Source organism: Mytilus edulis, chromosome 9, assembly GCF_963676685.1.
Source record: "Mytilus edulis chromosome 9, xbMytEdul2.2, whole genome shotgun sequence".
Taxonomy (NCBI): Eukaryota; Metazoa; Mollusca; class Bivalvia; order Mytilida; family Mytilidae; genus Mytilus; species Mytilus edulis.
The window spans coordinates 665,960-690,999 of record NC_092352.1 but is presented as its reverse complement, the minus strand read 5'-3'; the positions used below and the strand labels follow the sequence as shown (position 1 = coordinate 690,999).

Genomic DNA, 25,040 nt, shown 5'->3' with positions numbered 1-25,040 from the left:
TTAAAGAAATATCTTTTTTTAATTTCTGAAATTTAAAATGAGAAAAAATAGTACCCCCATTTTTTTCCACCTTTCTCTTTTCCTTATTCCAAAAAAATAACTCATTTCCTCGAGATAAATTCAAATTTAAATTCAAATTTCTAATATAGTGAGCAACCATAACTACCCTTTTAAATACAAATGTTTTACTATCATTTAGTAAAAATGTATATTGTGTTTTTCAATAAAAACGTACTTTCTTGTCCCAGCCACTTTAAAAAAAATGTGTTTGATCTTTGCAAGTAATTTTTTGTGCAGTCAGTACATTGAATTTTTTTAACATTTTTAAGCAAAGAAACAGTTTATTTTTTAGAGGGATTGATAAGATGTTGATTCCTGAATGGTCCAAAACAACCAAAATGGCATGTCCCTAGACCGCCTGTTCAACATTCATACTCTCAAATATCGTAAAAAAATGTAGAAATAAATATTAATTTGACTTAATGTAAGTTTTTTAATAATTCAAAAGTATGTTTAGAGCCAACATATTTTAATAAACAGCTTTTAACATAGGATTTTTTATTTTAAAAGGTGTGTCTCTAACACGATGTCCACTACGAAACGAAGTCATTAAAACTTGCTTATAAACAGTTTTATAAAATCAATGTAATTTTTTGTTTGCAAGAGATATAAACATTAGGGTCTTACAAAAGAAGTGATGCTTTTATAACGGCAATTAAACTGTTGGTAAGAAAAATTGAGCACATCAAATGGACTAGAGTGATACCGTATTTTTGTAAATGTCCACTATGAAACGGGTCAAATCTCCTTCAGTAACTGGTTTTAAAATTATGAAAAAAATTTCAGTGTACAGCTTAATAACGCTTTGATGAATACAGTCAGTCTTGTTACTATTGCAATATTGGGGTTGTGAGAAAAAAATAAAACATGTGAATACGTCCCCTACGAAACGGGCACCTATGAAACAAGTTTGGGAGAAAAACGTTTCGTAGTGGACACTACCACTACCATGCAGTCTTTTTTTACTCTTTTTTCAATTATATTCGTGCAAAGCAAATAACAAAGGTTAGTTTCATGTAATTTTTATTATGTTTTTATTAACATAGAATAGGGTTGATGTCAACTACGAAACTTTTTGTCCACTACGAAACAGTTTTGTCAACTACGAAACGCATCAAAATGTCCACTACGTAACATGAGTTGTACCTTCATATGTGAAGTACTGTCTAATATTTATCGATAAAAAATGGTTCTCAAATTCAGAAAAAAATGAGATTTTTCTAGTATATAAAGTAAACAAACTGGAATGTCTATAGGAAACATTTAAAATTACAAAAATATGTGTGTTTAGAAGCAGTACACAAATTATGAAAATAATATAATTTTAAAAAGTATTTAAGATTGCACTTTTTGTTTACAAACAGGTCTATAATAGAGGTATTTAAAATAACTCTTGAAAATAAATTTTAGACTAGTTGATTTTCCATTTTTTTTAGGTCTGAAAGGAACGCTTTTATTGAAAAACGCCCTTATATGTATATAGTACAATGTATATCTTAAAAGTCTCTCATAAATCTTTTTAAGATTGGTACATGCAATGCAAATGTTTTAATGTTTTAAATCTATGTATGTGAATCTCATTTTATGTTTGTATGTGGTGAGACTATAATAAAATATTGAATCTGAATCTACATCATACATCTTAAAATACAAAACAACATAAATAGTCATGGCTAAAATTAATATTAATAAATAGTAACTTTTAAAAACAAATTGACATCTAAAGCATAATCAACTAAAGACAATCATCATTGTTTAATACATAATTTACAACCAGTGTACGGGAGGTAATCAAACATTGTTGTTTTATTATATTAATTGGGATTGGATTACCTCCCTTAGACTGCTTTTAAATCATCTTCTTAATTGTCCTTTAACCAGAAAAAAGCTTATTTCCCCCTATTTTTGCCTCTAATTCCTATATAGTTTGAGCCATATCTCCAAATAGTAAATCCTAAACATCCCTTTGTTGTTTGGACACTTGTGGTATACTTTAAGACAGATTAATACACTTTCACACAGATTAATACACTTTAACACAAGGTATTGTCTGGAAAATACAGAAAAACTTATTTGAGCCCCTTTTCCCCAATTCCTAAACATTTGGGACCATGACCCTCAAAATCAATCCAAACCTTCCTTAAGTGGTTATAAACCTTGTGTCAAATTTTTTTTTTATTTCTATTTGCTTATACTAAAGTTATTATACCAAAACCATCTGTCTCCTGACGACGCTGATGAAGACAACGTGATACCCCTTTACAAATTTTTTTTTTTATTTTTGCAATAAAAATTGCTGATTTAACATGTTGGCATAAATGAAATCAAGCAAAATCATTGCTGGTAAATATGGTGGCATAAATGAAATCAAACAAAATCATTGCTGGTAAATATGGTGGCATAAATGAAATCAAACAAAAGTATTTCTAGTTACACATGGTGGCATAAATGAAACCAAACAAAAACATCACTGGCTAGACAATTCCCAATAAAAAGGGTGTTCTATTTGTCAAGCTGAAATCTCCTGGTTTTATTGTTTTGATTCTTTTCTCCTCTATCTATTATATTGGATATTCTACTTGTTAGTTTAAAGAATTATAGATAGAGAGATTTGCACGTGTATATCATGTGATAAGCTGTAACATATGTCTTTCTGGGATAACAGGTGTTGTTGGTTTGATGTCTTTTATTATAGCTATGTTACCTGTACATAAACCAGTTTCATTAGCCATTCCCTCACAAGGTTCTCTCTAATAGCTATGTTACCTGTACATAAACCAGTTTCATTAGCGATTCCCTGACAAGGTTCTCTCTAATAGCTATGTTACCTGTACATAAACCAGTTTCATTAGCTATTCCCTCACAAGGTTCTCTCTAATAGATATGTTACCTGTACATAAACCAGTTTCATTAGCCATTCCCTCACAAGGTTCTCTCTAAAAGCTATATTACCTGTACATAAACCAGTTTCATTTGCGACTCCCTCACAAGGTTCTCTCTAATAGCTATGTTACCTGTACATAAACCAGTTTCATTAGGCATTCCCTCACAAGGTTCTCTCTAAAAGCTATATTACCTGTACATAAACCAGTTTCATTTGCTACTCCCTCACAAGGTTCTCTCACCTGTACATAAACCAGTTTCATTAACCATTCCCTCACAAGGTTCTCTCTAATAGCTATGTTACCTGTACATAAACCAGTTTCATTAGCCATTCCCTCACAAGGTTCTCTTTAATAGCTATGTTACCTGTACATAAACCAGTTTCATTAGCCATTCCCTCACAAGGTTCTCTCTAATAGCTATGTTACCTGTACATAAACCAGTTTCATTAGCCATTCCCTCACAAGGTTCTCTTTAATAGCTATGTTACCTGTACATAAACCAGTTTCATTAGCCATTCCCTCACAAGGTTCTCTCTAATAGCTATGTTACCTGTACATAAACCAGTTTCATTAGCCATTCCCTCACAAGGTTCTCTCTAATAGCTATGTTACCTGTACATACACCAGTTTCATCAGCCATTCCCTCACAAGGTTCTCTTTAATAGCTATGTTACCTGTACATAAACCAGTTTCATTAGCCATTCCCTCACAAGGTTCTCTCTAATAGCTATGTTACCTGTACATAAACCAGTTTCATTAGCCATTCCCTCACAAGGTTCTCTTTAATAGCTATGTTACCTGTACATAAACCAGTTTCATTAGCCATTCCCTCACAAGGTTTTCTCTAATAGCTATGTTACCTGTACATAAACCAGTTTCATTAGCCATTCCCTCGCACGGTTCTCTCTGATAGCTATGTTACCTGTACATAAACCAGTTTCATTTGCGATTCCCTCACAAAGTTCTCTCTAATAGCTATGTTACCTGTACATAAACCAGTTTCATTTGCGATTCCCTCACAAGGTTCTCTCTAAAAGCTATGTTACCTGTACATAACCCAGTTTCATTTGCGATTCCCTAACAAGGTTCTCTCTAATAGCTATGTTACCTGTACATAAACCAGTTTCATTAGCCATTCCCTCACAAGGTTTTCTCTAATAGCTATGTTACCTGTACATAAACCAGTTTCATTAGCCATTCCCTCAAAAGGTTCTCTCTAATAGCTATGTTACCTGTACATAAACCAGTTTCATTAGCGATTCCCTCACAAGGTTCTCTCTAATATCTATGTTACCTGTACATAAACCAGTTTCATTTGCGATTCCCTTACAAGGTTCTCTTTAATAGCTATGTTACCTGTACATAAACCAATTTCATTAGCGATTCCCTCACAAGGTTCTCTCTAATAGCTATGTTACCTGTACATAAACCAGTTTCATTAGCGATTCCCTCACAAGGTTCTCTCTAATATCTATGTTACCTGTACATAAACCAGTTTCATTAGCGATTCCCTCACAAGGTTCTCTCTAATAGCTATGTTACCTGTACATAAACCAGTTTCATTAGCGATTCCCTCAGAAGGTTCTCTCTAATAGCTATGTTACCTGTACATAAACCAGTTTCATTAGCCATTCCCATACAAGGTTTTCTCTAATAGCTATGTTACCTGTACATAAACCAGTTTCATTAGCCATTCCCTCACAAGGTTCTCTCTAATAGCTATGCTACCTGTACATAAACCAGTTTCATTAGCGATTCCCTCACAAGGTTCTCTCTAATAGCTATGTTACCTGTACATAAACCAGTTTCATTAGCGATTCCCTCACAAGGTTTTCTCTAAAAGCAATGTTACCTGTACATAAACCAGTTTCATTAGCCATTCCCCCACAAGGTTCTCTCTAATAGCTATGTTACCTGTACATAAACCAGTTTCATTAGCCATTCCCTCACAAGGTTCTCTCTAATAGCTATGTTACCTGTACATAAACCAGTTTCATTAGCGATTCCCTCACAAGGTTCTCTCTAATATCTATGTTACCTGTACATAAACCAGTTTCATTAGTGATTCCCTCACAAGGTTCTCTCTAATATCTATGTTACCTGTACATAAACCAGTTTCATTAGTGATTCCCTCACAAGGTTCTCTCTAATAGCTGTTACCTGTACATAAACCAGTTTCATTAGCGATTCCCTCACAAGGTTCTCTCTAAAAGCTATGTTACCTGTACATAAACCAGTTTCATTTGCGATTCCCTCACAAGGTTCTCTCTAATAGCTATGTTACCTGTACATAAACCAGTTTCATTAGCCATTCCCTCACAAGGTTTTCTCTAATAGCTATGTTACCTGTACATAAACCAGTTTCATTAGCCATTCCCTCACAAGGTTCTCTCTAATAGCTATGTTACCTGTACATAAACCAGTTTCATTAGCGATTCCCTCACAAGGTTCTCTCTAATAGCTATGTTACCTGTACATAAATCAGTTTCATTAGCCATTCCCTCACAAGGTTCTCTCTAATATCTATGTTACCTGTACATAAATCAGTTTCATTAGCAATTCCCTCACAAGGTTCTCTCTAATAGCTATGTTACCTGTACATAAACCAGTTTCATTAGCGATTCCCTCACAAGGTTCTCTCTAATAGCTATGTTACCTGTACATAAATCAGTTTCATTAGCCATTCCCTCACAAGGTTTTCTCTAATAGCTATGTTACCTGTACATAAACCAGTTTCATAAGCGATTCCCTCACAAGGTTCTCTCTAATATCTATGTTACCTGTACATAAACCAGTTTCATTAGCGATTCCCTCACAAGGTTCTCTCTAATAGCTATGTTACCTGTACATAAATCAGTTTCATTAGCCATTCCCTCACAAGGTTCTCTCTAATATCTATGTTACCTGTACATAAATCAGTTTCATTAGCAATTCCCTCACAAGGTTCTGTCTAATAGCTATGTTACCTGTACATAAACCAGTTTCATAAGCGATTCCCTAACAAGGTTCTCTCTAATAGCTATGTTACCTGTACATAAATCAGTTTCATTAGCCATTCCCTCACAAGGTTTTCTCTAATAGCTATGTTACCTGTACATAAACCAATTGCATTAGCCATTCCCTCACAAGGTTCTCTCTAATAGCTATGTTACCTGTACATAAACCAGTTTCATTAGCCGTTCCCTCACAAGGTTCTCTCTAATATCTATGTTACCTGTACATAAACCAGTTTCATTTGCGATTCCTTCACAAGGTTCTCTCTAATAGCTATGTTACCTGTACATACACCAGTTTCATTAGCCATTCCCTCACAAGGTTCTCTCTAAAAGCTATGTTACCTGTATATAAACCAGTTTCATTTGCGATTCCCCCACAAGGTTCTCTCTAATAGCTATGTTACCTGTACATAAACCAGTTTCATTAGCCATTCCCTTACAAGGTTTTCTCTAATAGCTATGTTACCTGTACATAAACCAGTTTCATTAGCCATTCCCTCGCAAGGTTCTCTCTAATAGCTATGTTACCTGTACATAAACCAGTTTCATTTGCGATTCCCTCACATGGTGTTCTCTAATACCTATGTTACCTGTACATAAACCAGTTTCATTTGTGATTCCCTCACAAGGTTCTCTCTAAAAGCTATGTTACCTGTACATAAACCAGTTTCATTAGCAATTCCCCCACAAGGTTCTCTCTAATAGCTATGTTACCTGTACATAAACCAGTTTCATTAGCCATTCCCTCACAAGGTTTTCTCTAATAGCTATGTTACCTGTACATAAACCAGTTTCATTAGCGATTCCCTCACAAGGTTCTCTCTAATAGCTATGTTACCTGTACATAAACCAGTTTCATTAGCGATTCCCTCACAAGGTTCTCTCTAATAGCTATGTTACCTGTACATAAATCAGTTTCATTAGCCATTCCCTCACAAGGTTCTCTCTAATAGCTATGTTACCTGTACATAAATCAGTTTCATTAGCAATTCCCTCACAAGGTTCTCTCTAATAGCTATGTTACCTGTACATAAACCAGTTTCATTAGCGATTCCCTCACAAGGTTCTCTCTAACAGCTATGTTACCTGTACATAAATCAGTTTCATTAGCCATTCCCTCACAAGGTTTTCTCTAATAGCTATGTTACCTGTACATAAACCAGTTTCATTAGCCATTCCCTCACAAGGTTTTCTCTAATAGCTATGTTACCTGTACATAAACCAGTTTCATTAGCCATTCCCTCACAAGGTTCTCTCTAATAGCTATGTTACCTGTACATAAACCAGTTTCATTAGCGATTCCCTCACAAGGTTCTCTCTAATAGCTATGTTACCTGTACATAAATCAGTTTCATTAGCCATTCCCTCACAAGGTTCTGTCTAATAGCTATGTTACCTGTACATAAACCAGTTTCATTAGCGATTCCCTAACAAGGTTCTCTCTAATAGCTATGTTACCTGTACATAAATCAGTTTCATTAGCCATTCCCTCACAAGGTTTTCTCTAATAGCTATGTTACCTGTACATAAACCAATTGCATTAGCCATTCCCTCACAAGGTTCTCTCTAATAGCTATGTTACCTGTACATAAACCAGTTTCATTAGCCGTTCCCTCACAAGGTTCTCTCTAATATCTATGTTACCTGTACATAAACCAGTTTCATTTGCGATTCCTTCACAAGGTTCTCTCTAATAGCTATGTTACCTGTACATACAACAGTTTCATTAGCCATTCCCTCACAAGGTTCTCTCTAAAAGCTATGTTACCTGTATATAAACCAGTTTCATTTGCGATCCCTCACAAGGTTCTCTCTAATAGCTATGTTACCTGTACATAAACCAGTTTCATTAGCCATTCCCTCACAAGGTTTTCTCTAATAGCTATGTTACCTGTACATAAACCAGTTTCATTAGCCATTCCCTCGCAAGGTTCTCTCTAATAGCTATGTTACCTGTACATAAACCAGTTTCATTTGCGATTCCCTCACATGGTTCTCTCTAATACCTATGTTACCTGTACATAAACCAGTTTCATTTGCGATTCCCTCACAAGGTTCTCTCTAATAGCTATGTTACCTGTACATAAACCAGTTTCATTTGCGATTCCCTAACAAGGTTCTCTCTAATAGCTATGTTACCTGTACATAAACCAGTTTCATTAGCCATTCCCTCACAAGATTTTCTCTAATAGCTATGTTACCTGTACATAAACCAGTTTCATTAGCCATTCCCTCAAAAGGTTCTCTCTAATAGCTATGTTACCTGTACATAAACCAGTTTCATTAGCAATTCCCTCACAAGGTTCTCTCTAATATCTATGTTACCTGTACATAAACCAGTTTCATTTGCGATTCCTTCACAAGGTTCTCTCTAATAGCTATGTTACCTGTACATACACCAGTTTCATTAGCGATTCCCTCACAAGGTTCTCTCTAAAAGCTATGTTACCTGTATATAAACCAGTTTCATTTGCGATTCCCTCACAAGGTTTTCTCTAATAGCTATGTTACCTGTACATAAACCAGTTTCATTAGCCATTCCCTCACAAGGTTTTCTCTAATAGCTATGTTACCTGTACATAAACCAGTTTCATTAGCCATTCCCTCGCAAGGTTCTCTCTAATAGCTATGTTACCTGTACATAAACCAGTTTCATTTGCGATTCCCTCACAAGGTTCTCTCTAATAGCTATGTTACCTGTACATAAACCAGTTTCATTTGCGATTCCCTCACAAGGTTCTCTCTAAAAGCTATGTTACCTGTACATAAACCAGTTTCATTTGCAATTCCCTAACAAGGTTCTCTCTAATAGCTATGTTACCTGTACATAAACCAGTTTCATTAGCCATTCCCTCACAAGATTTTCTCTAATAGCTATGTTACCTGTACATAAACCAGTTTCATTAGCCATTCCCTCAAAAGGTTCTCTCTAATAGCTATGTTACCTGTACATAAACCAGTTTCATTAGCGATTCCCTCACAAGGTTCTCTCTATTAGCTATGTTACCTGTACATAAACCAGTTTCATTAGCAATTCCCTCACAAGGTTCTCTCTAATATCTATGTTACCTGTACATAAATCAGTTTCATTAGCGATTCCCTCACAAGGTTCTCTCTAATAGCTGTTACCTGTACATAAACCAGTTTCATTAGCGATTCCCTCACAAGGTTCTCTCTAAAAGCTATGTTACCTGTATATAAACCAGTTTCATTTGCGATTCCCTCACAAGGTTCTCTCTAAAAGCTATGTTACCTGTATATAAACCAGTTTCATTTGCGATTCCCTCACAAGGTTCTCTCTAATAGCTATGTTACCTGTACATAAACCAGTTTCATTAGCCATTCCCTCACAAGGTTTTCTCTAATAGCTATGTTACCTGTACATAAACCAGTTTCATTAGCGATTCCCTCACAAGGTTCTCTCTTATAGCTATATTACCTGTACATAAACCAGTTTCATTAGCCATTCCCATACAAGGTTTTCTCTAATATCTATGTTACCTGTACATAAACCAGTTTCATTAGCGATTCCCTCACAAGGTTCTCTCTAATAGCTATGTTACCTGTACATAAACCAGTTTCATTAGCCATTCCCATACAAGGTTTTCTCTAATAGCTATGTTACCTGTACATAAACCAGTTTCATTAGCCATTCCCTCACAAGGTTCTCTCTAATAGCTATGCTACCTGTACATAAACCAGTTTCATTAGCAATTCCCTCACAAGGTTCTCTCTAATAGCTATGTTACCTGTACATAAACCAGTTTCATTAGCGATTCCCTCACAAGGTTCTCTCTAAAAGCTATGTTACCTGTACATAAACCAGTTTCATTAGCGATTCCCCCACAAGGTTCTCTCTAATAGCTATGTTACCTGTACATAAACCAGTTTCATTAGCGATTCCCTCACAAGGTTCTCTCTAATAGCTATGTTACCTGTACATAAACCAGTTTCATTAGCGATTCCCTCACAAGGTTCTCTCTAATAGCTATGTTACCTGTACATAAACCAGTTTCATTAGCAATTCCCTCACAAGGTTCTCTCTAATAGCTATGCTACCTGTACATAAACCAGTTTCATTAGCGATTCCCTCACAAGGTTCTCTCTAATAGATATGTTACCTGTACATAAATCAGTTTCATTAGCCATTCCCTCACAAGGTTTTCTCTAATAGCTATGTTACCTGTACATAAACCAGTTTCATTAGCAATTCCCTCACAAGGTTCTCTCTAATAGCTATGTTACCTGTACATAAACCAGTTTCATTAGCCATTCCCTCACAAGGTTCTCTCTAATATCTATGTTACCTGTACATAAACCAGTTTCATTTGCGATTCCTTCACAAGGTTCTCTCTAATAGCTATGTTACCTGTACATACACCAGTTTCATTAGCGATTCCCATACAAGGTTCTCTCTAAAAGCTATGTTACCTGTATATAAACCAGTTTCATTTGCGATTCCCTCACAAGGTTCTCTCTAATAGCTATGTTACCTGTACATAAACCAGTTTCATTAGCCATTCCCTCACAAGGTTTTCTCTAATAGCTATGTTACCTGTACATAAACCAGTTTCATTAGCCATTCCCTCACAAGGTTCTCTCTAATAGCTATGTTACCTGTACATAAACCAGTTTCATTTGCGATTCCCTCACAAGGTTCTCTCTAATAGCTATGTTACCTGTACATAAACCAGTTTCATTAGCGATTCCCTCACAAGGTTCTCTCTAAAAGCTATGTTACCTGTACATAAACCAGTTTCATTTGCGATTCCCTAACAAGGTTCTCTCTAATAGCTATGTTACCTGTACATAAACCAGTTTCATTAGCCATTCCCTCACAAGGTTTTCTCTAATAGCTATGTTACCTGTACATAAACCAGTTTCATTAGCCATTCCCTTAAAAGGTTCTCTCTAATAGCTATGTTACCTGTACATAAACCAGTTTCATTAGCGATTCCCTCACAAGGTTCTCTCATATATCTATGTTACCTGTACATAAACCAGTTTCATTTGCGATTCCCTTACAAGGTTCTCTCTAATAGCTATGTTACCTGTACATAAACCAGTTTCATTAGCGATTCCCTCACAAGGTTCTCTCTAATAGCTATGTTACCTGTACATAAACCAGTTTCATTAGCGATTTCCTCACAAGGTTCTCTCTAATAGCTATGTTACCTGTACATAAACCAGTTTCATTAGCGTTTCCCTCACAAGGTTCTCTCTAATAGCTAGGTTACCTGTACATAAACCAGTTTCATTTGCGGTTCCCTCACAAGGTTCTCCGGAACAGACAGGTTCAGGATCAGAACAGTTACGTGATTCCCTCACAAGGTTCTCTCTAATAGCTATGTTACCTGTACATAAACCAGTTTCATTAGCGATTCCCATACAAGGTTCTCTCTAAAAGCTATGTTACCTGTATATAAACCAGTTTCATTAGCCATTCCCTCACAAGGTTCTCTCTAATAACTATGTTACCTGTACATAAACCAGTTTCATTTGCGATTTCCTCACAAGGTTCTCTCTAATAGCTATGTTACCTGTACATAAACCAGTTTCATTAGCGTTTCCCTCACAAGGTTCTCTCTAATAGCTAGGTTACCTGTACATAAACCAGTTTCATTTGCGGTTCCCTCACAAGGTTCTCCGGAACAGACAGGTTCAGGATCAGAACAGTTACGTGATCTTGTATGATTCCCAATACCGTAAATAGATGTAATATTCTCTGGTAAACAGGTAGACCATTCTCCCCAAGTAGACCAGCCACCATCCACTAGACCTGAAAAATATCAGTGATTGAATTACTGTACCATGCTTCCTAAATAGTCAATTTACAAATTGAACAATGCTCCACAAATACACTCATTACATGGACTCTGTTTTCAAAGAAGATCAACTGCTTTTTTTTTCAAGTGAACCAATGATTTAAATGTTCAACAAAGTACAATTTTGATATGGACTAATATCAAAACATACCAAATCTTTTTATATCTTCTTATATCAAAACATACCAAATCTTCTTATATCTTCTTATATCAAAACATACCAAATCTTCTTATATCAAAACATACCAAATCTTCTAATATCAAAACATACCAAATCTTCTAATATCAAAACATACCAAATCTTCTTATATCAAAACATACCACATCTTCTTATACATGTATCTATAATTTGTAGGCAGCATAGTATCCATTCTATAGAGGAGAGTAATCAAAACACTAGCAACATATAATTGAAGTGTAAATATGGTCGGCTATCAACATACCACAGTCCTTTGTGAGTGTATCTACACCAAGAACGCTGCAATTCCTGCCCCCATTACACGGTGAAGGGTTATCACATGTTCTGTATCTACTAGATTTCCCTTTACAATTAATGGAACAGTCCTCCCATTCTGTCCAGGTCGAATAATTCCCATTTATTTTTTCTACAAAGAATTAAATTAAAGATATTAGATGATTTTCCACAAAGTAAACTATTGTTCTTGCTAGTGAAATCTTAAAATCACAATGTAAAATCCTTCTCAGTGCCAACCAACCAAGACAATAATATTAAAAGTTTAGATAAAGCTAAGTAATATGCTGCAAGTTAGTTCAGAACCATATTTTATCCTGGGGAGAATTTGTCACAGTAATTTGTTTCCAGACATGGTATTTCACAGGTAGATTGTTTCCAGAGGAGTGAAAATCTATCTGTGTTATGCAGATAGTATGTACCAGTGTATATTTTCCGTTCCATATTTCACAGAACCTTGTGAAATGAAGTCCCATTGACTACTATGTAAGTTACTCATAATCAATATATACCCGACTATAATTATAAATGTTTCACAAAGGTAGAACAAATTTGTATTATTTATCAATCAAAGGGAGGTAATAATGAGTAATTTATATTTTAAAGACATTATTATATTCCTGAATCTATTTCATAGTGAAATTTTTCCTTGAATCTTATTTTTTATATTCATTTATATAAAAAGATGACCTAAAGTATGATTAAATAATACAGATAATATTTCACAGGTAAATACTATCCAGCTATTGAAATTGCTTGTGTTCCAATATATTTTTATGCTATGATTTATCTAATTTCAATATAATCAACAACTACATCTTTGTCCCCAGACAAAACTATTATCTTTGTCTCCAGACAAAACTATTTATATAGTTAAAAATATCATCATACTCAAATTCTTCCATAACTGTTTACAATAATAATGCAACTATATTTTTACCTTTACTTTTTAATTTATATTTGTATTGAGATCTGAAAACAACTCACTTTTACCTGTATTTCACTAACCTTATTTTATTTATATTAAATTAATCATGATATTATTTCACAATTATGATCTTTGAAATTACTTCTGGTTTTCTTTCATATGTTTCATAATAATTGTCTTTTTAAAAGAATGATATTTACTTGAAAATTTCAGGATATTATTTTCAATGATAATTTGTGAAATTATTTCCCATAATAATACATTTTTTTTTAACAATTTAGCTTTAATTCAAATACATTATTATCATGATTATTATTTCATAGTATTTGTAAAGATTAAGATTTTTTTAACAACTATTCAATAGTTTAAATAGTTTAGATAGAATTTCACGGCAAAGGAAAAAATATCCTTGGGAAATATTTTCCTCCGGATAAAAAAATAACAAGAACTACTGTGATATTTTTTCCACCGGATCAAATTTCACCCCAATATAATTTTGCTTTACACATGGAGTGTCTATTAGATAAAGTCTCACTCTTTTTAAATACCTTTCAACAATAAGTCTCTCAATTGTTTTCTCACTAATCTATAAAGTCCTTCCATTATATATAATGTTTTAAATGCTATTTTGTCTTATAACATTAAGAGATTTTTTTAGCTATAAATTATTCACAATATCAAGCACCTGTTTTAATTGACCTTAAACATGTTAAACAATGTATGTACCTGTATCCTACTAACAATAACTTTGTTCAGAACCATAGCATAAAATAACGTCCCTCATGAAATATTATCTGCTGAACAATTTCAATAGTAAAACATTGTCCACAAACAACATTTTATAATAAAATAATGTCTAGGACAAGACATCATTATGAAATAGTGTATTCCTCCATGAAATTTCCTAAGATTCTTCCTGACAAAATTTCATTGTAAATTTCTGAAGGAATTTAGACAGATTTTTCATAATTTTGACCATCAACTGTAATTCTTAACACTACAGGATAAAGACTGTTTCAAAATTACAAGTGTGAACATTAATAACAGTCACTTAATCAAGTTTATGACATTAATTGAAGATTTTTAGTTGATAATTTAGGACTGAAAATACACAGAGAAATCACAGACAGACAAATGAAGATCTGTTTACGGATGGACCGTCAGATGGACAAGGGTATACCATAATATACATCCCGTCTTAGACAGACATAAATAAATAAAGGTTTACCAGTTGTAAAATAACATGTCTGACACTCTTCATCTGTCCAGTGTCCTGTACTAAACTGTCTCTGTCTAGACCGATATCCCTCACAAGAGTCCACTGATCCTGGATAGTACATACAAGGTCCCCAAACACTCCATTCTAGCCAATATCCTTCAACTGCACCTGTACAAAATAATTACAAATAACTGTTACTTTGTTCAGACATTATGTATTCAAAGTGACACACAAAGTCAACACCTCAACTTTTTTTCAATTTACTCCAAAAATATATAAACTTATATCTTTCTCTTTTCTTGTCTTTTTTTTTATTATTATTTAGCCATGGCATTGTCAGTTTATTTTTGATTTATGAGTTTGACTGTCCCTCTGGTATCTTTCGTCCCTCTTTTATACCTTCACTAACTTTATATCCCTGATACACACAAGCTGCATGATTACAAATAAAAATTGCATTTCATATATATATATATATTTGAATTATATCAAGCGTCTCTACGATGTTATTTTTAACTGTTTTATTGTATAAATTTCAAGATTGTTATAGTTTTATAATCGGAAAAGATCGATATGATTCATTTTACAATCGGAAAAGATCGATATGATTCATTTTACAATCGGAAAAGATCGATATGATTCATTTTACAATCGGAAAAGATTGATATGATTCATTTTACAATCGGAAAAGATCGATATGATTCATTTTACAATCGGAAAAGATCTATATGATTCATTTTACAACATTTTACAATCGGAAAAGATTGATATGATTCATTTTACAATCGGAAAAGATTGATATGATTCATTTTACAATCGGAAAAGATCGATATGATTCATTTTACAATCGGAAAAGATCTATATGATTCATTTTACAATCGGAAAAGATTGATATGATTCATTTTACAATCGGAAAAGATCTATATGATTCATTTTACAATCGGAAAAGATCGATATGATTCATTTTACAATCGGAAAAGATTGATATGATTTATTTTACAATCGGAAAAGATCTATATGATTCATTTTACAATCGGAAAAGATCGATATGATTCATTTTACAATCGGAAAAGATTGATATGATTCATTTTACAATCGGAAAAGATCGATATGATTCATTTTACAACATTTTACAATCGGAAAAGATTGATATGATTCATTTTACAATCGGAAAAGATCGATATGATTCATTTTACAATCGGAAAAGATCGATATGATTCATTTTACAATCGGAAAAGATCGATATGATTCATTTTACAATCGGAAAAGATCTATATGATTCATTTTACAATCGGAAAAGATCGATATGATTCATTTTACAATCGGAAAAGATTGATATGATTCATTTTACAATCGGAAAAGATCTATATGATTTATTTTACAACATTTTACAATCGGAAAAGATCGATATGATTCATTTTACAATCGGAAAAGATTGATATGATTCATTTTACAATCGGAAAAGATCGATATGATTCATTTTACAATCGGAAAAGATCGATATGATTCATTTTACAATCGGAAAAGATCGATATGATTCATTTTACATCACAATAAAGCTAATGGAGCATATTAGTTATCTGAAAATTTATAGAGTCGCTTACATTTAATGTTTCCTTTTTTTTTGTTATTGGTGTTATTTTGTACACTTTTTAGGCGTTTGGTAGATGATTATATGTAAACAGGGCAGGGATGGGGTAGATTACTTTAAAATGTAATCGATTACATTACAATATACCTTATCGCTAATCCCGGCTGACCCGGCCACTTGAACTTATGACGTCAACAACAATCACTTTTCCATTGTGGCATCAGATATTTTGTTTTATGACGTCAAACTTTTACGGGAACCTGTGTAATATCCAGTAATGGCTGACAAATAGCGATAAGGTGTATTACACCTTATTTCCAATGTAATTGATTACATTAGACTACTTTTCTTTAAAGTAATCATGATTACTTGTGATTACTTATGATTACATTGTATATTGCAATATTGAAGAATATCTAATAACTTTTTATCCTCACGAAAAAGAAAATTTTGGTGTTTTTTTTTAAAGCCATAATTTATTACTCTTAATTAAAAGAATTTAGACAAGTACAGTGGCACATGTGTAATTTGATAACATAGCTATAGACAAGTGTCCTTTCTCTATGTAAAAGATTTTGTTTTTTCTACAAATTTAACCAACTGCCCAATTCACAAAAAACCTGGACAAATAATGAAAAATCAATCAAGTCAGTCAAGTATAGTTGTATTGTCTGTGAGGACATAATTGACACATCTATAAATGTTTTTACAGGTGATAATCACTACTTTCATTTTTTTAACAAACAATAGGTGAGCTTGGGTATTAAAATTTTATTGTCTTAATTGCAATATCAATAAAGTTATAATTGGTTAATTGTCATAATTTGTTTGAAAATTTTGAATACATATATTATTCATGGAAAACAAAATCTATTAAAATTGTCAAAAAATGAAATATGATTTTAAATTCCATTTTGAATTAAAAGGGATCATGAATGTCAAACCTCAAAGTCAAATTGGAAATAAATGTTTTCTGCTTTTGAATTTCATTGTAGTTTTATAAAAATATTGGGCATACTTATTTAAAATTGGAGTTATTATCAGAAGTGTTCAATCAATGAACAAAAATGCTTTCAAGACATACTCTTATATCATAAGAGCTCAATCTCACAAACACTGGAAAGCAAATTCCTTTAGTAAACTGTTAACAAAATAAAACACTTGGTTATACAAAACTTGTTCTATAGATGTTACTATTTATCACATTAAACAAAGTTCCATCATAGTGAATACTAGTTCCATGATATTTTTATTCATGCTTTACATTTTCATATTGTCTATCAAATACTATTTTCCTATATATATGTAACACTCCCAAACGTGTCCTTCCCCCCAAACGTGTCCGATTCCCCCAAACGTGTCTTTCCTCCCTAAACGTGTCCGAAATGTACAATATTCCCCAAACGTGTCCGAAATGCACAACCCCCAAACGTGTCCGATAAATGTTGTTCGCCAAAACGTGTCCAATATTTAAGCCAGAACGTCTCACGTCTTTTAGCGTTAATACATGTAACTCCTAAATAAAATCGCTGATAACGTTAACTTTACGGCAATTCTATGATGGGGACACAGGTGACAAAGTTTTTATTTATTAGCTTTAGCTAATTGAATGTAAGTTTTAAATGAATATCATAATTCCAAATTTAATCTGTAATTGTTAATTATCTTTTGACTGAAATTACTTATTGTTCAGTTGCAAGTATTTCATACTCATTTAGAGCGAACCTACACTGAATAATTATAGAGTTGAATTAATCGGTAACTTTGTAAATTATTTTGTACTTATAAACTCCGATGATGCTTTTTATATTTATCCGAATATTGCATGGCGGGCGTTAAGCAGCATTTTTTTTCTCACTTTTGTTACTAGTTCTCCATCTGAATTTGTGTGCATTTCAAAAACTCATCAAATCATAAACTGGTTATCCGTTTTTTCATAAATTTTAGGTTTCCAGCATCATAAAAGACACACGATCAAGAGACATAACTTCCAGTGCCAAATATTTCTTGCATTGATTTTATAGATTCTTTTTATCAATATAAATGTTATGAAAAAACGCCGGTTATTAGTAATTACCGTAATTGCAAATTTAATTTGTACTGTATAAATTAACTTTCTAGACTATCTATCTATCTTCATATTTCCGCACTCAGTCACAACTTTGACGATTACAGGACTATTGATAGCGTATTCTCCAGTTGCAAGTACTCTATGCATATTTAGAGCGAAATAGTTTTACATTTGTCGTATAAATTAACTTTAGACTGTTGGTGGCGTATTTCCAGTTGCAAGTATTTCATGCATATTTAGAGAGAACATACATGTTTTAATGATTTTACTGTTCTATACTGTTTAAATTAATATTTAGATTGTTGATTGCGTATTGTCCAGTTGCCAGTATTTCATGCATCTTAGAGAGAACAAAGTTTACAAGTTTTTAATTGCAGTTTACATTTGTACTGTACAAATTTACTTGAGACTGTTGGTTGTCCAGTTGCCGGTGTTTCACGATATAAATTGTAATGTGCAGAGAAAGGGACATGGCGTTGTCAGTTAATTTTCGATTTATCAGTTTGACTGTCCCTCTAGTATCTTTCGTCCCTCTTTTTTGACCCGTTAACTGTACAGTTTACCGTTTTGGGTTAGTTGAGAAATGGACACGTTTGGGCGTTTATACAAATTACACGCTTTTGCGATGTTTTGATCTAGACATCTTTTGCAATTCAGTGACGTCAACATAGACACGTTTGGGGGACAATATTTAAAGAGAACATACAAATTTTAATGTGCAGAGAAAGGGACACTTTCATCCGTTAACTGTACAGTTTAACTAAACATGTTTGCTTACAATTTACATACGACATAGCCGAAATGACGCCCCAACTTTTACCCATTTTTTTTTCGGCCGGTTTAAAAAAGTACCTTATCTATATTTTTAATGAAATGGTAAAATTAGTGTACGTTAATGGAATAGCAATAACCAAATAACGCTTGATATGGACACGTTTTTGGGATTGGACACGTTTGGGGGTTTGTTGAGAAATGGACACGTTTCGGCGTTTATAGAAATCACACGCTTTGGCGATGTTTTTAACTAGACATGTTTTGCAGTTCAGTGACGTCAATGTGGACACGTTTGGGGGAATCGGACACGTTTGGGGGGAAGGACACGTTTCTGAGTGTTACATATATACCAGTATACAAGATTTGTAATCAGCACGTTATCATATGAATGTAATCTTAAAGTAATCTGAAAGTAATCATGATTACACCTGTTTTTGGCAATGTAATTGATTACATAACTATTACTTGTAATCAGAAATTGCATGATTACTGATTAGATAGGATTACATTGAAAAATATAATCGATTACAGCTGATGACGATTACTGATTATGATAACCCCATGTCTGAAACAGGGTAGATGATTATATGCAAATAAGAAGTGAATATGATATGTAAATAGGACAGGTCAACATATGTAAATACACATAAAAGGAAGGTTAAACTTTGAATGTCTTACCATTGTGTGTTGTGTTGACACCATCTGTTGTTGAGGGATACACATCTGTAGTAAAACTGTTGATGGCAGTTGTTGTAGGGCAGTTGATGGCAATATCTGCACTAACAACAGTACTATAAGTATCTGTAGTATAACTGCTGGTGGCATCCTTAGTACTACCTGTGGCACGGTCTTCACTTGTGCTAGTGCTGTACAAATCTGTAGTATAACTGCTGGTGGCTTCATCAGGACTATTTGTGGCTTCACTTGTGCTAATGCTGTACATATCTGTAGTATAACTGCTGGTGGCTTCATCAGGACTACTTGTGGCTTCACTTGTGCTAATGCTGTACGTATCTGTAGTATAACTGCTGGTGGCTTCATCCGGACTACTTGTGGCTTCACTTGTGCTAATGCTGTACGTATCTGTAGTATAACTGCTGGTGGCTTCATCAGGACTACTTGTGGCTTCACTTGTGCTAATGCTGTACGTATCTGTAGTATAACTGCTGGTGGCTTTATCAGGACTACTTGTGGCTTCAGTTGTGCTAATGCTGTACGTATCTGTAGTATAACTGCTGGTTGCTTCATCAGGACTACTTGTGGCATGGTCTGCACTTGTGCTAATGCTATATGTCACTGTAGACTCACTTATAAGGCTATCAGCAACAGTAGTATCATATATTTCTTTTGATGAGCTACCAGTGGCACTGGTCAGTTCAGATGTGTGGCTTTCAGTGGTTTCTTCTCTTGTGGTACTATGTATATTTGTTGATATACTTGTATAACTTTTATCTATAAATAAAATTAAAACTTGAAAATTAAGCAACTACTTTTTCATCTGATTTTTGCAATCTGAGACCCGAAATCCCTTTTAAAATCTTATCAGAAAATTTGGGCATGATTTCATGCAACAAGCCTAGTAATATTGATTTTGGAAAAGGGGGTGTGCATTATACAAATAATAATCTAATAAGAATCCTACCAAGAATTAATGATTAAACAGCATAAAACACTTGTTACATGTATAAATGTGAAGCAAAACACTTGTTACATGTATAAATGTGAAGCAAAACACTTGTTACATGTATAAATGTGAAACAAAACACTTGTTACATGTATAAATGTGAAACAAAACACTTGTTACATGTATAAATGTGAAGCAAAACACTTGTTTCATGTATAAATGTGAAGCAAAACACTTGTTACATGTATAAATGTGAAACAAAACACTTGTTACATGTATAAATGTGAAACAAAACACTTGTTACATGTATAAATGTGAAACAAAACACTTGTTACATGTATAAATGTGAAGCAAAACACTTGTTACATGTATAAATGTGAAACAAAACACTTGTTACATGTATAAATGTGAAACAAAACACTTGTTACATGTATAAATGTGAAACAAAACACTTGTTACATGTATAAATGTGAAGCAAAACACTTGTTTCATGTATAAATGTGAAGCAAAACACTTGTTACATGTATAAATGTGAAGCTACTTAATATCATATGAATATGTTACTTAAATAATATTGACAGTACAGTGGAGTAACAAAGACATGTCAGACATGTTCATAGGGGGAATATTTGATGGCCATATAAAGAAGAGGGTCTATTTAAATCTAATGCGTGTGGAAACCTATTACGCCCTCCCCCCCTCCCAACTCTGTGGCCTCTGCAGTTAAACTCTTATCAGCACGTAACTGGATTTATTGCACAATAAAAAGAATGGAATTTATGTTATATATTCTGAGCTGTCAATCTATTAAATGTATCTAGTATGCTCTCTTGAAGCTGGTATGGTCTATTATGAATGTATGTCCCAAATTGATGATCGGCTGGAAGCCAAGGGGTCTTATAAATCAAAATAACACTTTCTTATTTTATCCTTTGTTTTTTAGGCATTTTTGAGAATTTTTTTAAATTGTGTATTCACTGCATGATAAAAGTACTAATAGTTGCCTTAGATTTTTAAAAATAGCAAAAAAAGTAAAAAGTAAAATCACAAAAATACTGAACTTAGAGGAAAACCAATTCGGAAAGTCCATAATCACATGGCAAAATCAAATAACAAAACGCATCAAAAACCAATGGACAAGAACTGTCATATACACCTTATCGCTTTTTGTCCGCCATTGCTGGATATCACACATGTTCCCGTAAAATGTTGGTCAACGTCATAAAACAAAATATCTGACGCCACAATCATGACAATGGAAAAGTAATTGTTGTTGACGTCAAAAGTTCAAGCAGCCGGGTAAGCCGGGATTAGCGATAATGTGTATTCCTGACTTGTGTAATAGATGTGCCTTGATGTGTAGGTTAATTCCCCTTAATTTGGACAGATGAATTATTTAGTATTTAAATGTTTATTTTAGGTTTGATTTGATTTAAATATAAATTTGAATGTGTATCATGATATTTTCTACATTTTTTTTAAATTTTGTATTCACTGCAACATAAAAGACCTAAAAGTACTAGTGGCCTTACCTGTAGGTTTTTAAAAATAGCAAAAAAAGTAAACGGTCATGATACACATTCATATTTATTTCTGAATAGTAAAATGAAAGTTCTTCACTTAACCGTGAATGTAGAATTTTTTGCAGTGTTAGAAAGTGGTGAAAATTCTAAAAAGGCTATCCCTTATGGGCCAGGAAATACTACCGTGCCACCATAAACCGGATGTCAATAAACTAACTGTCCACACAATGCTGGGTAGAAGGATTGGAAGGTTCCGAATCAAGACAATAGCAACACTGCAGATGATACTGTCTAAAAAGCAATACAGAGTGACACGATTTGTGTTAAATTAAATCATAAAAAAGGTATGTAACAATATTTTAAAAAACGTTTGCAAATTTTAGATTTTTGAAATTATTTATCAAACATTTGAAAAATTTTGAAATTTTGAAATTTTCACCAATTGACCAAACCGTTACAATTTCAAATTCTGAATTACGTTTTGATATTTGATAGTTTAGATATTTGATCAAACTTTAACTTAACGTCAGTTTTTATTATTTCGCTTGGTACAGGCATCTATAACGTGCATATTCAACAATGGACACTATGTAACCATGAGAACAATGTTTTTGTTGATCTTGACAAGCTGATACTTTCTTTATCTTGCAGTTTCTCACTATCTCATTTTCGTCCTGAACATGCATCAAATATTTGCTACTGGACGTTAAACAACCAACAATCAATATATCACTATCTTACTTTTCACCCCGTGAATACACAAAACATGGTGTTAATGTTATTTAAACTCCTATAAAGTGTTTACTAACGATTTTTGCAAAAATAATCACCTATCTGTAGATCTTGTCTTGGTGATAATATTGGATATTTAAAGTGTCTATCTATTTGTTAGAGTTTTTAAGATAATAGAAAAAACATGTAAAATATTGGCCCAAATCGTCAAGAGTAATAACTCAAGTTGTCGACTGATTACGGAAACATTTGATTTATTTGCAGTTTTTTTTATATAGATTAGACCGTTTGTTTTCCTGTTTGAATGGTATTACACTAGTAATTGGTGGGGCCCTTTGTAGCTTGTTGTTTGGTGTGAGCTCATGTTGAAGGCCGTACATTGACCTATAATGGTTTACTTTTATAAATTTTTATTTGGATGGAGAGTTGTCTCATTGGCACTCATAACACATCTTCCTATATCTATAGTCTAGAAGATAATTTTTGTTATTTAAAGTGGCTATCTATCTACAGTAACAATAGTCTAGCTTTCAATTAAGATAAGAGAAACTGGACATATCATTATCAAAGAGCAATGACTCCAAATAGGAGTAAAATGACTCGTTTGGTCCGAAACTTATTTGTAGATCTTGTCTTGCTGATCTTATAAACTTATTCAAATTCTTACTATCTATTATAGGGTTTTTTCTTGATATAATGCAAAAAAAGCACAAATATATTGTAAAATTGTCATTAACGCCTAAACCTCCAATTATAGAGGTCGTCAGACGATTTTGATATGTTGACTTGTTTGCAGAAATTATATTGCTGACCATTTTTGCGTATATTTAGCGTCTACCTATCTTTTATCGTTTTTTTTATATATATTTAAGGAAAACACACGGAATAAAATCATAAAATCTGTATTTAAGGGCAATCTCTCCAATAAGGATTCGTTCGACGATTTGGAAATAATAATTTATTTGTAGATCCTGTCGTGTTAATTATTTTAGTTACTCAAAGTTTCTATCAATTATCATTTTCAAGATAACAAGCAAAATTAAAAAAAAAACAGAGGTAAAAAAAAAACTGTTATTTATTTAAGAGCAATTACTCCTATAAGATGACGTCTGACAGTTTTGATGTGAATTAACAATAGGTAGATCTCATCATTGTCAACAATTTTGTCTCTGTATGATTATTCTTTTCATAGCGGTTTTCAAGATAGTAGAGAACAACATGTATTTTAACAATATTTTCTATTTTCAGTGGCTCGATTCGGTTATGTTGGTTGGCAAGTCATCGGACACATTTTTCTTTTCCGTTAAGTGGGTAGTTGAGAGATTGTTGTATCAGTGGCCGATTCAAGTGTGCGGGGGTTGAACCCCCGTTACATTTTGACGATCAATGCTCTTTTAAAAATGGCTGCACCCACTGTATTCTAACTCCTCTAAGAGTGAACAGTGTGTGTGTTGGGTGAGGGGGTATTTATTTAGTTATTTGTTTTGTGATTTTATTTTTTCTGTCAAATTCAATCGAATAAGTAAATCTGTTTATACTATATTTTATCTGGAGCCTATATGTACAAGTTTCCCTAGGTTTCACAGGTAGCAACTTAAATCAACCAAAGAACACGATTTGAGCTTTTTTTAGCATGCTTAGTGTCATTTGAGTTTTTTTTAGCATGCTTCGTGTCAATTGAGCTTTTTTTAGCATGCTTCGTGTCAATTTGAAGAGTCGAGTTATGTTCTTAGATTTTATGCCGACAGTTTGTAGCTTCGTTGCGCTGTTACATCATCTTCTAAAGGGGATGGTATATTGAAAGTACTCAGCCTAACACTCAGTCTTAACAGATCAGATTAAAAATGTGCCAATACAGCTGTGCAAATTTCAGTTATAGTCACACCAAAAGTATATATCAAAGGATAACTCAAAACATTGCACAACCAATTTGACCTATCGGGAAAAAAGATTACCGTGAGAATTGAAAGACCTATCAATATAGTAATTTATTTAGAAGTAAGGTATTTATTTTGATCTAAGGCAGTGGCGGATCCAGAAATTTTCATAAGTGGGGGCCCACTGACTGACCTAAGAGGGGGCCCGCTCCAGTCACGCTTCAGTGATTTCCTATATAAGCAACCAAATTTTTTCCCAAAAAGGGGGGGGGGGGGGGGCGGGCCCCCTGGGCCCCCCCCCCTAAATCCGCCTCTGTAAGGCTAATTTCCAATCTTCAATTACTCTTAATAAAGTTGACTGACATCCAAAACCAGATCTAAAAGCTGCCAAAAAAAGACTGAAGATTTTATCAAAGTACTGTACTAATTGTACTTCTATGGCATTTTCAAAAATTTTAGAAAT

General features: G+C 33.5%; 1 protein-coding gene across 2 annotated transcripts in view; it reads right to left on the bottom strand.

Moving 5' to 3' along the window:
- Positions 1 to 20,268, bottom strand: part of LOC139487452 (polycystin-1-like protein 2) — a 90,225-nt gene extending 69,957 nt beyond the window's left edge. Inside the window, exons 1-4 of one of the 2 annotated variants that reach the window (XM_071272242.1) lie at positions 19,500 to 20,268; positions 14,395 to 14,553; positions 12,210 to 12,371; positions 11,544 to 11,720 (exon numbers count right to left, since the gene is read on the bottom strand). In XM_071272242.1, the coding sequence (XP_071128343.1) occupies positions 11,544 to 11,720; positions 12,210 to 12,371; positions 14,395 to 14,553; positions 19,500 to 19,764 (763 nt within the window). In that variant the 5' untranslated portion in view covers positions 19,765 to 20,268. Of the gene's footprint in view, positions 1 to 11,178; positions 11,256 to 11,543; positions 11,721 to 12,209; positions 12,372 to 14,394; positions 14,554 to 19,499 lie in introns of those variants that run through there. The other variant, XM_071272243.1, reaches the window with a different exon arrangement.
- Positions 20,269 to 25,040: the final 4,772 nt, after the last annotated feature.